Source organism: Diceros bicornis, chromosome 9 (assembly GCF_020826845.1).
Source record: "Diceros bicornis minor isolate mBicDic1 chromosome 9, mDicBic1.mat.cur, whole genome shotgun sequence".
NCBI lineage: Eukaryota > Metazoa > Chordata > Mammalia > Perissodactyla > Rhinocerotidae > Diceros > Diceros bicornis.
This window is the reverse complement of record NC_080748.1, coordinates 10,952,230-10,966,730: the sequence shown is the minus strand read 5'-3', so window position 1 is coordinate 10,966,730 and position 14,501 is coordinate 10,952,230. Positions and strand designations below refer to the sequence as shown.

At 39.3% G+C, this 14,501-nt stretch overlaps 1 protein-coding gene across 3 annotated transcripts in view; it reads right to left on the bottom strand.

Annotated features, from left to right (window-relative positions):
- Positions 1-1,737: 1,737 nt before the first annotated feature.
- Positions 1,738-14,501, bottom strand: part of LOC131410099 (protein POLR1D) — a 45,484-nt gene continuing 32,720 nt past the window's right edge. For all 3 annotated transcript variants that reach the window (XM_058547921.1, XM_058547923.1, XM_058547922.1), the window contains exon 3: positions 1,738-3,546. In XM_058547921.1, the coding sequence (XP_058403904.1) occupies positions 3,279-3,546 (268 nt within the window). In that variant the 3' untranslated portion in view covers positions 1,738-3,278. The remainder of the gene's footprint in view (positions 3,547-14,501) is intronic.

The following is a 14,501-nucleotide window of genomic DNA, read 5'->3' as shown; positions in this document are numbered from 1 at the left end:
TCACCACGCATACACAAAATGGTAACTGCGAGGTGATGGCTGTATTAACTTACCTTATTGTGGTAATCATTTTGCAATATACTTATATCAAATCATCACATTGTACACTTTAAACTTACACAATGTTACATGTCAAATATATCTCAATAAAGCTGGGGAAAAAAAGACTAACAATATTGGCCCATAGGTGATAGACAATAAATGTTATTGTCCACACAGGTTCAGTATAGCCTACCTTGTGGGGAAACTATTCATGGGTCTAACATTCATTAGGAAAGTGGTGAGGCTTCACTTTATCAAGAATTCACCTCATGTAATGTCTACTAAACAAGCACTGATTACCTACCAGATACTCTTTTTGATCCAAAGACAATGGCATGACCTCTAGGAGTGACAGATATTAATTATAATATAAAAATATAAGTGCCATGGTAAGTCACATCAATAATCAATGAAAGAATGATAAATTCTACCCAGTAGGTTTGAGGGGAAAGATCTGCCTCTTTCCCTCAAAAAAAAAAAAAATCACAGGGAATTCAAAACTCCATGGCCATCTTCCAGACTCAGACGTGAGGAAATGCTTTAGTACTCAGCCTACTCTGAGTAAAACTACCCACCCTGGCCCCCTCTCCCACCATGTATGTGCTGTTCAGAAAGACTAGCCACTAGCAGGTACTGGCTATGGCAGATACCATAGCTCTTCATTTACATTTCTTAGAGAATATGTTTTCTAAAATGAGGTAAAACAGAAAATGAATTCTACTAAGTAACATTTGTGTTTCAGTCTTGCTGCTTTCTCCCAGAAGCATGAAATACAGTTCCTAGAACTTAGGGCTAAACATTTTGCACTTCTGTCTCTACTTGTTTCAAAATTAGAGATTCAGTTCAAACATCTTAGTTTGCAGATGAGGAAGATACAGTCCAGAAAAGTGACCCAGGTACGGCCCTGCAGCAAGCCAATAGCAGAGGCAGGACTAAGCGTCGACTTTCTAACTTCTAGCCTGGGCTCTGTGACCTCTACATATAGTTATATTGGAGAGCAGAGAGTAACCCTGAAGACAGCTCCAGCCTTGGTATGTCAACCACAGCAGTAGGAGGGAGCTGGCTGGTGTGTACCGTATCTTAGGACCAGTCCCTCCCTAACATCTACCGTGTAGACGTGGAATAAGAACGGATAGTTTGCTCTTGACATTTCTATAGAGGAAACCATGACTGCTCTTGATGAAAGTTTTAAAGATTCTAATAAAATTTTCAGAAGTGGAACTGTGGTTTTCAAAGGGAAAATAATTTTGTAGAACACTCATTCTTTAACACAATTATATAAGAAAGGCAAGTATGATTAGGCTACAGAGCTCCCTCCCTTTTATTTTTTGTGAGAGCTTCCTTTACTTTTGAGTCTAACAATAAGCTCATTATAATCATCCTTTTTTTTTTTTTTTCTGTGAGGAAGATCAGCCCTGAGCTAACATCCAATGGCAATCCTCCTCTTTTTGCTGAGGAAGATTGGCCCTGTGCTAGCATCTGTGCCCATTTTCCTCTACTTTATATGGGACGCCGCCACAGCATGGCTTGACAAGTGGTGCGTCGGTGTGCACCCGGGATCCGAACCTGCAAACCCCGGGCTGCTGCAGCAGACGCCGCGCCTGTAACCGCTGCGCCACCGGGCTGGCCCCTAATCATCCCCTTTTAAAGAATAGTGAACTTGCCAGTTTGCTCTAAATATGGAGCACATAGACAAATGGTTTAACTCAACTTTATTTTACTTAATTATAACAAGAATTTTAAAAAACCTCCACAACTCTATGCTATTTCTAACAAATATTTGAATACCAAACATTTCAAATGTAGCACAAATAAAACAGGCTAATGCATAACTAGATTTGTATAAAGTCATATGAACCAAAGTATTCCTTTTGTGTTTGAAAGGAACGCATGTTGTTACCTAGTGATAGGATGAGGCCCTGGGGTCTCGGGTGGGGGAAGGGCTGGATCAAGTGAGGAGGCCTCGGGTTTGCCACTCTGGAGCCTTTAGCTGCGAGCAGACTGAGGGTGTGGCAGAGCAGCTTGGTGTGGCGAGCGATATACAGTCTACTCTGGTTTCTCTATAAACACCCCAAAAGCTAACTTTTTGGATATGCTCCTTTCTAGCTTTTAGAAAGGGCTTTTCTTGGCTGCCAGGAAGCAGGGAGCAGACTGCAGCAGAGCGATTATCTGGGAGCAGCCAGGCATAAGCTCAGACACTTCGGAAAACTGTGGGGGTTGGGGGGGGTGTTGGGGGCCGGGGGGCAGAGAGACAGATTTTTCTTCTTCCTTTTGTGGACTGGGGAAGGGGGTGCTTGGTGACATTCTCCTGAGCATGAAAAGAATACAGGTTTGAAAGGTTTGTGACTGTATGTTAAAACAGATTCACACCAATATTGAAAAAACAAAAAAAGGCTTGTAAACACATTTTTATATTTAAAGTCAAGATTTCTGAAACAACTATACTAAGAGTGGTATCATAGGTCTTTAACTAAATAAGACATAGCATTGAAATAATTGTTAATTTTAACTTTTGAGGGTTCTTTTTAAAGTACCACTTAAAACTTACATATTCAAAAAAATTAAATATAGAAAAATTGTTCTATCTCAGGAATGAGTTTGAGAATGCACAAGGAAACAACAGAGCCAATTTTTTAACCTCTAGTTATTGATACGGAGCACTAAATTCAAAGCCATTTTGAGAATTTCCTACATTGTCCACCTAAAGACAAATGCAGAGCTATCAGAGTTTCCAGGTAAATTTCTAGCCCTTGGAAGGCTGCAACTTTTCATAAATATGGCTACTGACCAGATGATTTCCAAATTTTAACTTTGTCACTCAAAAATATAAAGTATGGGATTTACAAATATTTTATTTTTTGAGAAATGACCACAATTGCAGCACATCAAAAACAACGGAACTAGTTTTAACAATCTCTGAAAACTTTTAAGTTCTAGATTTATTTTGAAACCAACTTCCAAACAAAATAGAATACAAACAATACATATGTATACTATACTGCCAAAGTAGCTTAAACTTGCCAAGACATCTTCAGAGCAAGTCCCTTTGTACTCATTTCCTTGAAGAGTCTCTAGTTCATTTCCGCTTATCACAACAAAAGACCTACTATAAAAATCACTCTCAGGTTTTGCTCTGTCAGCTCCAGGTCGTCCTCAATAACCTTCTCCGCACACCCCCCAGCCCCAGATGTAACACCTCGTTGCGCAGGACAGTCGTGCTTAGTCTCCATCCTGCCTCATCGCTTGTTTGACCGCTTCTCGTACTTCTCCTGGCGGCTCCGCTTCCTCGGCGGCGAACGACTGGCCGTGCCTCGAGCTGGGAAGCTGTGTTTGTAAGGGTGGCTTCTGTGCTTCTTCCGGTTTTCTTCCTTCTGGTTCTGGCTTTTCGCAGGTTCCTCACTGCCCTCTTTTTGTTCATGGTCTTGCTCTTTATGGGAGGGCAGTGTGTTCTTAATTGTGTTAATTAGAAATCTTTTATTTGTACCAGCAAGAGGACACTTCATCCTGGGGGAGGAGAGAAAACAATCACAAATCAAATACTGACTGCAAAGCTGAGCCCACTGATCACTGATCGTTGCCTAGTGCCAAAGAATTCTGTTTCCATAGGATCAAGTTTCTGCATCTGTTCAGCTTTCCTTGCATGCCACCTAGTGTAAACTTGGAGTACAAGGGGGAAGAATCAAGACACTGAGAACTCCTGAGACGGCTGGCAGGACCTTATCTGAATACTGAACCCTTTCCTCTTTATCAGGACTTTCTTACTGTAATATCTGTACAGGTATTGACCACAACGCAAATTAACAGAATCATTTAACAATTTCTCCTTAAACAAAACGTCTGATTTGACTATATTGTGCATTTTGAGTTCACTTTATTGTGGCTTGCTTTTTTTTTTTTTTTGATTTTATTTATTTATTCCCCCCAAAGCCCCAGTAGATAGTTGTATGTCATAGCTGCACATTCTTCTAGTTGCTGTATGTGGGACGCGGCCTCAGCATGGCCAGAGAAGCGGTGTGTTGGTGCGCGCCCAGGATCCGAACCTGGGCCGCCAGCAGCAGAGCGCACGTACTTAACCACTAAGCCACGGGGCCGGCCCTATTGTGGCTTGCTTTTAATTACTAAAGAGTAAAAATTTAAGTCCCTCTCTGAGGAACAAAAAAAGTACATCCTGCTGTATCTTGAATACTGGAGCTAAATGATCTACTCCAGAAATAAAAACTGTCTAAAAAAATCCATAGAAATGCAATAATCACCTTTTACCTTTAAAAAAACCCTTATACTTTCTGTTTCAGGACTCTAGTCTGTGCTCTGTCGGGTGACACACACACATCCACCCTCTGGGTGAATGTCTGTGCAGTGTATATTTAAGTAGTTTTATGATTCAAGTTCATCCAGGAGGGAGGATCTAACTAATTAAATTGTTAATTAACATGCTGAGTTATATTACAGTATTTGTTTTATTTTCCAGATGTAGTAAATCTTTCATTTTGGAAAAGAAAACCCCACACAAGTGAAAACCTACATGTTTCTCAGCCTTGAGCCATCTGCCATATGATGGGCTATTTTACTGATTCCCAAAATCATGTTATTGAGAGTGGCTGGTATTAAAGAAAAATGAATGTAGGATTCTATAATCTCCATCTTTATATCCAATTTTGCTTCAAAGAGAATCCCACAGAATACTTCAAAATGAACCCACCAGCACTCCACTGTGGTGGTTTTGTAGTCTAGTACTGTAGAACTGAAATATAAGCAGTCATCAGCCTAGTGTCACTTACATGGAGGTCAGATCACCTCAGGCAACCAGAATGGCATTGAATCTGGAAGTAAGAGGAGAAAAAAATGAAAGAAAATGTCTCTTGCTGCAAATAATCAGCTCTTGAGCCTGCATGGACAGAGAGAATATCTGAGAAGAATCAAAGGTGGTGTAGACACCCAATGTGCTGTGCGTGATTAATGCTTGGCCAGGAAAAGTGACCGGGGAATGAACTAGAACAGGAAGAAAAGAAATGTAGAGAGAAAAGGACAATGGAGTGCAGGAGAAGCAGTGGGAACAGTTAGAGGTGGTGATGGCACTGGAGTTTTTTGTTTGCTTTTTTAGCACTGTAGTTTAGAAGCCACAGTGAATGAGATGAGGAACAAAGAAGAAAGCAATAAAAAAGAGCTAAGGAAAAACAGTTCTGCAAGTACTGGGAGATGCAAGACTATTTAGCTCCCTGGAGCCCTATAGGGCTTCACTAAGCTGCTAGAAAAAGTATACCAGCATCATGTTACCTCAGTAGTCCCAAGGCAAAGCCATTTATTCCTCCTGGAGGTACACGAGCATTAGGACGCTCTGTGCAATGAGGAAGGCATGTGATGAGAGGGCAGGCCGTCTTATTCCAGTGCCTTTATAGGGTGTCACTGAATTCAGGCACTGATCTGGTGAAGAAACTTGAACCACTGCAGTTGCAAACTCAGCAAAGATTCAGAAGAGTACTAGACACCAGTGTGTCACAAAACAGTACAACACTGCTAGCCTGCAGGAAAAAATGACCCTCTAATGCAGAATGGAAAAAGCTGAGAGTGCTCTTCTTTGCCAACTTGGCCCAGTGCTTACTGTAGGAGGAAAATCATTTTTATGAGTAAATGGATCACATATATCTCTTGGATATGGAAGGCTAGGAACAGTTGGTGAAAACAGCCAGATACAGAAGAATTCAGGGGTATTTTCAACGGAGTGGGTCATCTCAGTGCTGGTGAAACTGGTCAGTTCTCTGGATTAAAAAAATGAGGAAGGTGATTATTGCCAGATGGGAAAATAATCCAGGATCTTAAAACAAAACCTTTGGTAACTCCCAGTGAATTCCATTGCATTTTGCTATCTTCCATACGAACTTACCCAAGACAACAAAGGTCTTCTTCTGCTAGAGAACTGCAGAGTTCACGCTGAGAGGGTGAGGGCTGTGTCAGAGGAGACGTTTCCCAGCTTCTAGCACCTAGTGTAACCCACTGACTCAACATAGTGACCAAAAGAGCTATTCAGAGAATGAGATGGTTTTCTATAATAAAGTCCACAAGAAAACTGGCCTTTACATCTCTTTTTAACATCAAAGAGGCAATTTTTAATGTTTGTTGTGCCTAGGATTCTATTCAAGGTGAAAAGTCAAGGATGGCTTGGAGAGAACTTGGTTTACTTGAGGTGGGACGTGGCGGGGCTTTGAAAGTGACTTTTCCTAAACATGCCAGGAAACATTTTAGAAATGATGGCAAGTGCTCATTCATACTCTATTAATAAATAAATAAAGCAGGGCAGTGAGATGGGGGGTAGTTGCAAGCAGATGTGAAAGTACACGTAGTAAATGATTCTGTATAAAGAAATTATAAAATCAGTACTGAATGTATCAAAGTCTAAGGAGAGTAACATCAATGCTGACGTTTGAGGAAATCCATTGGGAAAGAGCTGCTCTGGCCTATAATGTGGTAATTAATTTTGCTGAATCTCACAGCCAGTTGTTTTATGGCTACGAACTCATACAACATGGTACCCTGGCTGAGCACACGTGCTCTGAAATCATACCATCTATCAGACTGAACATTAGGCACGTTATATAATTTCCCTGTTGCCTCTTACCTGTTAATGGGGATGATAATAGTGACTATCTTAAAGGGCTGCATGCAGATCAACTGAGAACATGTGAAGTGCTTAGAATACCTGATATATAACAAGTACTTAGTAAATGTTAGCTTTGGCGCATATCCCATCTCTACTTCTTAATTAACTGTGTGACATGGGCAAGTTACTTGACTCCTCTGTGCATCAGGTTTCCCCATTTGTAAATGGGAGTAATAGAAGTATTTACCTTATAAGGCTACTGTGAGGATTTAATGAGATAATGCATTAAGCACTTAGCACAGTGCCTAGCATATAGTAAATCTTCAATAAATGTTACCTATGGGTTTATCATTTTTTATCCACAATTCCAAAATTTAAAAACCTTTGAAAATCAAGTTCTTTTTATGAACTCATTTGGCAGCAGAATCCGACCTAAGCTGACATTGGGCTATTTATCCTAGTCTGTATCCCACTTAGGATAAGCATTCATAGGTTTTTCTGAAGAAATGACAATGTGCTGAACAAGTACTACTGTGGTATTGGTAGTGCACACCATATATGCACCTTTCTAGAATGTGAAAATATCTAAATTTAGAAACTAATCTGGATCCAAGGGTTTTAAACAAGGGCTTGTGGATCAATATTATTATTATTCACTCTCTCTTCATGAAAAAGAATATATATAGCACTCAAAGAAGTTAACATACCAGGGATTTTTCCACGACAGCAACAAGATAACACCCCAAAGTCTCAAATCACCTGGGATAAGAAGCTAATCAGGAATAGAGTAGAATACATTATGTTTCTCAATGAAAAAAAATATATTAAAAAAAGAGAAAAACCTGAGCCATCAAGAAAAAGTTAGAGACATTTTATAGAAATTTTTATAAAAATGATTAAAATTAAGAAGTTTTGGTACTTAAAATGGTTAGACTTCTGTATCTGAAAGTTTCACTTTCCAGGATATCTCAATTCTCCATTGATACCAGGGTCAATGGGCTACTAGGTGTTACCTCTGAGCTTATTGTTTGCATTTCCTAATGTTCTGTAAACTCTGTTCATAGATGGTCCTCAATATAAAACTAAAGGTTGAAGTAAGGAGGTCATCTCTAAGGTCCCTCTCAGTTTTAAGATTCTCTGCTCATGTTCTGTATGTTAATCCCTTAGAAAATTATTCTCTTCTCACTGATCACATTAGGAAATTACTTCATTTCATTGATCTCTGTCTTCTTGTTTCTCAGCTCTTTCTTAGTGTCATTTTTTTCTGTATTTGAGATGACATGATAAGCTAGGATTAGATACTTAACCATTCTAAAGCCTTTTTCCCATCAGCATTGAGGTAAAACGCAGAGCCCTGCAGTAAGGGCACAGGCCATGACCGCTCGATTTGTCTGCACTGTCTATGGCACTGGCTGTGCCCAAAGATGTGCTGGGGTGGGGGACCAAGGAGGCCACAGCACAGGGCACCACTTTCCTGTCTATACTCTAACCCACACAATGTCGACTTTCTCACCCTGGCTAGTTATATTTATTTTTGGTTTTAGAAAGTTATACTAGCTCATGTGGGAAGAGGTGCTAACAGATTTAAGGTGCTAACAATATAAATGGATATAAAACTCTAAATGTAATGAGACTGGTTAAAACTGCTTTAGAAAGTAGCCACAACAGCACCATCAGACTCAAGATCCAGCATTCTTTCTATGTTAAACCTTAAAAGTGAAGTGATTCCTCTCACTTTCCAAGTTTTCAGCCCGGAAGCTGTGATGAAGGTTTCTGCGTGCTACAGGACAGGCAGATTTCTAGAGACTCTGCCACTAGAGAGGCTAAGACAGATCGAGGCTAGTATTATAAGCTTTTCATCTTTTTTTTTGAGTAGGCACACTGTATAACATAATTTGCAAAAATAAAGCACTTTCTCCCTGTAGTTATCATACTTGACTTAGGAAAAACAGTAAACTTTAAAATAAACCTAGAAAACAGAAAGGGAAGATGAATGTAAGGGGTTTTTTTCTTTGCTTATTTTAATACTTTTGTCTCTCTAGTGCTGAAGGATGGAGGTAGTAATATCTAGCATCCTACAGATGTAGACCTGCCACTTTTGATCTCTAAAATAGTTTTGTGAATATGACCCATTAAATAGTGACACATGATCACTAGCCAATAAGAATAATAACAGTGATGTTGATTAACATTTATGAAGCAATCACCATTTGCCATTATAGTACCAATGTTACCTCATTTCATTTCTCCAACCATCACCCATTTTACAGATGGACAAAAGGGGAAAAGCAACTTATCTAATATCCCAAGCTAGTAGGACATGGAGCCTGACACCAGCGTCCACCCTTCCAGCACCATCCCAGATGGGCAGAGGAACAGAAGACAGACAGACACACTGCAGTATATCCAGACAGCCAATTACCAGAGCAGTTAGGGAAAGATCGCAGGGGAAAAGCCTGTCAGTCGAGGCTTCTTCATCCAGGACAGGCACCAAGAAGCAGATCCGTATGTAGTGTCAAGTTGGCTAAGAACAGCTGGCCACTCACAAGCCCAGGAGAGTCACTGACACAGACAAGGACAAGGGCAAAGAACTTCCCGAACACACTTGACTTTGATATTTGTGAAGCACAATAGGCAGTGGGAAATTATGGCTCTTATTTTTATGGTTAGGGAAATAGAGGCCTTGGGATCATGGAAGCAAGGTTCCATGCAATACATTCCAATTCATTTCTTTATTCTACAGCCAAGCCCAGTCCCACACCAGCAAACAGCATTCATCTTCCATTCTGTACATATCTTTGCACTATCATGAATGTAAGTCTAAAATAACACCCGTAGAAAGAAGCATAACTACACTCCCAACACTCCATGAAACAAGGGTAATATTTTTAATCTTGGTGCTGCAGCTGATTACAACTCATTTTGTTGTATAAGGGTGCCACAACTACTATAACCACTCACGGTGCTATAGTTTATAATCTGGCAATCAAAAGCCCCAGAGTGTGGCCACTTGAGAAATTCTTTTATGGGGTTATATTCCCCATTACTAAACTGTTAATTACTCTGCATACAACAGTCCTGAGGCCTACTGTAGGTTTTCAATGCACTCTGTTTCCAACACTAATACCTAAAAGCAATGAAAAATAGTTGACATATATGTACATATATATTTATAATATTTATTTATTTTTAAAAATCTGAGAATCTTTCATATGTAAGGCATTATGCTAGGTCCTTCAGCAAAGATAAATACCAAGCTATCTGTCTGTGTATTTCTGCTCTTTAGGAGACTACCAAGAGGAACAGAAGGTATGGGAAGATGAAGTTCAGAAGCAGGTATGTGAATAGATACTCAACCAATAGATATTCAATTCAATATGTGAATAGTGGTGTACTAGGATAGATGACAAGGCTATAACCCTTGGCCTCCTGCTCCCTTAACAGCACAAATCATTCATATAGCTATATGATCTAATGGTACCACATTCAGGGCTCTCTGATTCACTTTCATAACTGAATATGAAAGGAATGTGGGAAGCAGGGGCAGGAAGCACTGCCGTTTCTGTGTGCTAAGAGACAATAATCCACAGAAGAGAGGTAGTCTACAATACAATGAGTATTAAGCTAGAGACAAGAAAGCAAAGTTCTAGTCCCATCAGCAATTAGCTAGCTGGGGCCTTAGGAAACCTCTTTGGGCCCCATGTTCTTAAACTATAAAGGCTTTGGATCTCTGTGGCCCTGAAATACTGCCAAGAGCCTCATCCCTGAGTCACTCAGAAATGAGAGCCCTTCCTTCCCTCCCCACTGGTTCTAGCACGCTGCATTTTGCTCACCTGCTCACTTGTACGTATCCACCAGTGGATTAACAACTTTAAGGCAAGGACAGCGAGTCATCTTTACTGCTACCTGTGCCTGGCCTCTTAATATACCTACTGGTGTTCAGTAAATATTCAAATGAATTAAAAAACACATGCCTGGATAAAGGCTGAAGAAATTATTTGCTTTCCAATAATCAAAAGCTAATTATATAAAATGGAAGAACAATGTAGGTGATGTTCCCCCTTATCACCAGATTGACCCCAAGCCAAAACAGAAAAGCACCCAAAAATGTCATTCCCATTAAAACAACTGGGTTAATAAAACAAAGAATCATTTTCTGTCAAATTCAGTCTTTGAGACTTTTTTTACCAAAATACACACCTTTCCAAGTATAAAGCTGAGGTTCCCCCACAGGCACTAGACTCAAAAATTATATTCGGCTATAGATAAGCTGAAGTGAATGTGACCAGAATAAAAACAGCTTTGTAGACAACGAAACTGGGCAAATTTCTGAAATTTGTCCTTATAAATTCCTTTATATTGACTAAAAGGAAGTCATATGGGCCAATATTTCAGCTTCTCTGAGGTCTTTGTCAAGAATAGCTTCTAAACAGATTCTTTCGCTAAAACACATCCAAGGAAGTATATAGCACCAAATGGTCTCTTTCTTTATAAAATAAAAAATGGCATCCCACTTGTATTTTCTTTAGTTCAGCAATCTCTTTCTGGCAACAGCTGAACTACTTCACTAAGATCTTTTTATGAAATATCTAAGAGGAAAAAACAATATCCCTCACTCTGGTTCTATTTTAAATTTTAAAGCAAATATAAAGATTTTCTAGATACTTAGAAAAACAGACCATGGCCCACTAGTAAGCACTAGATTGTGTACTCCTTTTAGATCTGTCCAAGGAGGTCCACTTGACAGGGATGGGTCTTGGGACTCCCGTGCTGGACACCTGGCTGCCTGAGTGCAGTGGAGCTGTCTGCCCCTGGAAGACGTGTGAGAACACTCTGAATTCTGCAGAGCACATTGGTATCGTGCTTTTTAATAAATAGGGATTAGCATAGTGGTGTTCAAATTTGTATGCACTTTAGAATCACCTGGGTATCTTTTTAAAACTCCAAAGCTCAGGTCATACCCCAAATCAATAATCTTTGATGGTGGGACACAGACATCTGGAAGCTCCCCAGATGATTCAAATGTGCTATTAAGTTTGGGAACAACTGGGTTAGTGGTTAAAAGTTTTTACTTACACACACACACATGCATTTATTTAAACAGATTGAAAACCAGGTGTTCCCCCAGGATGAGCACGATGGGGAAGATGTTCTTTGTCCCAGCACAAGGGAGCAGAAGCAAGTCATGGTTGCCCTTGGACCAGACCTCCTTTCATAACCCATACCTGTTGGGTGTGCGAGACCAAAACCTTCCTCAAGGAAAAGTACTTGTGCGACTGAGTTACAAGGTGAACTAGCTGGTTATTCAGATGTGAGTGAGCCTGTCACTTCAAGGAAAATAACTCACAGTAGTATTTACTGCCAGTGATAAAACTGGAGTTCTCCCCTGAAAGATAATTAGATTTTTGGAAAACTGGGTACTTGACAGGTTCCCAACAATTAAAAGACTTTTCTGATGAGATTAGTGGTGATATTTACAAACGTGTTTTTATAATATTATATAATGAAATGAGTCAACATGTGGAAGATCTTCATAACTCAGTGAACCAATATTTTCCAGCTGACCAATGCATGACGTTACAAAATAATGCATGAGTCGAAAATCCAGTCAAAGTGCAAGGTAGACCAAGGGATTTTATTGTAATAGAATGTGAAAAATGCACATTATTAAAAAGAATGTTATGAAAATACTACTCGTTGAGGTTACTTGCAAAGTTTTGAAGTTACTTGCAGAGAATACCACAATTCTATGAAAAAGCTACTGAAATACTTCTATCTTTTCCAAATACATATTTGTGTGAAGTCCGATTTTCTTCATATACTTCAACCAAAATAACATATTACAACAGATTGACTGCAGAAGCAGATATGAAATTCTAGGTGTCTTTTATAAGTCAGATGTTAAAGAGGTTTCCAAAAATATTAAACAATGCCACTCTACTCAACATATGTTTTTGCAAATATAGTTATTTTTATTAAAAAAATTATTTATCTTGGGGGCCGGTCCCATGGAGTAGTGGTTAAGTTCGGCACATTCCACTTTGGTGGCCCTGGTTCACGGGTTTGGATCCCAGGCGTGGAGGTACACCACTTGTCAGTCACGCTGTGGCAGTGACCCACATATAAAGTGGAGGAAGACTGGCATGGATGTTAGCTCAGGGCTAACCTTCCTCAAGAGAAAAAAAAATGAGGAAGACTAGCAGCAGATTTTAGCTCAAGGCTAATCTTCCTCCACACACACACACAAAAAATTATTTATCTTAACATTTTATTATTTTTGGTTTTTTGTTTATTATTGTTATTTTAAAATGAATTAATACATACTGTAAAAATTGCTCAATTTTAATTTCTAATACAGTAAATATTGATAGATATAACCCATATAAAAAAATTCTTTGGTGTCCTAAATAATTTTTAAAAGAGTGTAAAGAATCCTAAAACCAAAAAGTTTGAGGATCGTTGTTATAAAACAATTGGAAAAAATAACCATGTCAGCAGGATTTCTTGTCCTGTAGACTAATGGGAAAGTGTAACTATCACACCCTGTTCTCCCAGGATCCACCTCTTATAAATCTGGAAAGTCTTACTTTGCCTGCCATCTTTTGCTCCCTTTTCAACATGTTTTTCCCTCCTTCATGGGAAGAGGCTGCTAGTTGTCCCTCAATATCCGTTCTTCCTTTCTTCTATAGTAAAAGAACCCCAGATATTTATCTGGCACATGACTGTCTGGGGAAAAAATAGACTAAATTCCTGACCTTGTAGCTAGGTGTAGACATCAAACTAAATTCTGGTCAGTGGATTTCAGGTAACAAAGATGTACACAACTTCTGGGAAGTGTCCTTAAAGGGAGGGGACACGCCTGGCTCTTTATCTTCTTCCTTTCTGCTAAGTGAAATATGGATTTAATGGCTGCTACTATATTAGACCACGTGGAAAAGAATCATACCCTCTGGTTGGGAGGTGGAAGAAACCTGGGTTCTCGATAACTTTGTGGAACTGCCAACCTAACCAGTAGGATATCAAAGAGTACATCAGTACTCCCACAAATCTCAAAAGGGCTTGTGCAAATGGTAACTCTCCTGGGGGGAAACAGAGCTGACATAGATAAACTAGTTCTTGTACTGTCAGAAAGTTCTACTAAGCCAATAAGTGGCACTAAGGTGGTCAGGACAAATGACTTCCATCCGGAGAGCTGCCTAGAAACAACTGATCCCCTTGAACACTCCTCACATCACAAGAACCTTGACTGATATTTTCTTATTCATTTGTCAAGTCATTTGAATTCATGTTTTAGCTCTATGCTGATTCTTTCACATACGGTATTAGATTGGACCAATGACTATTGTCAACCTGACCAAGGTCCTGCCTTACACCAAAAACAAAGCAGCCTGCTCCTAACAAAGTTTGTACTAATCTGATTCCCATTAGTAGAGGCAGCTTATTTCTGTAAAGGACAGAGGAGGGCTGGAAAGAAGATAAGAGCAGATTTAACTAACGTTTACTAGCTGACTGCTCTGTGCCAGGAGCCATGCTGAGGGTTTTCATAAATATTATCTCACCAAATTTTTACAACCCCCCTTCCAGGAGGTAGGTATTTTATTGAATCTAAGATGATTATATATGTTACATACAGATTGACTCACACCGGATTATTTCATTTTACTATATCATTTCATCCATAAATATATCAGAATGAATTTCTAAAAGATAATAGCTTTTAAAAGTAAAATAACAGCAATACCATTATCACATCTAAAAAAAAATCAACATTAATTCCTTAATATCACCAAATACCCCCAATTGTTAGTTTGGATAAGGATCCTAACATGGTACACATTTTATTTGACATGTCTCAAATCTATTA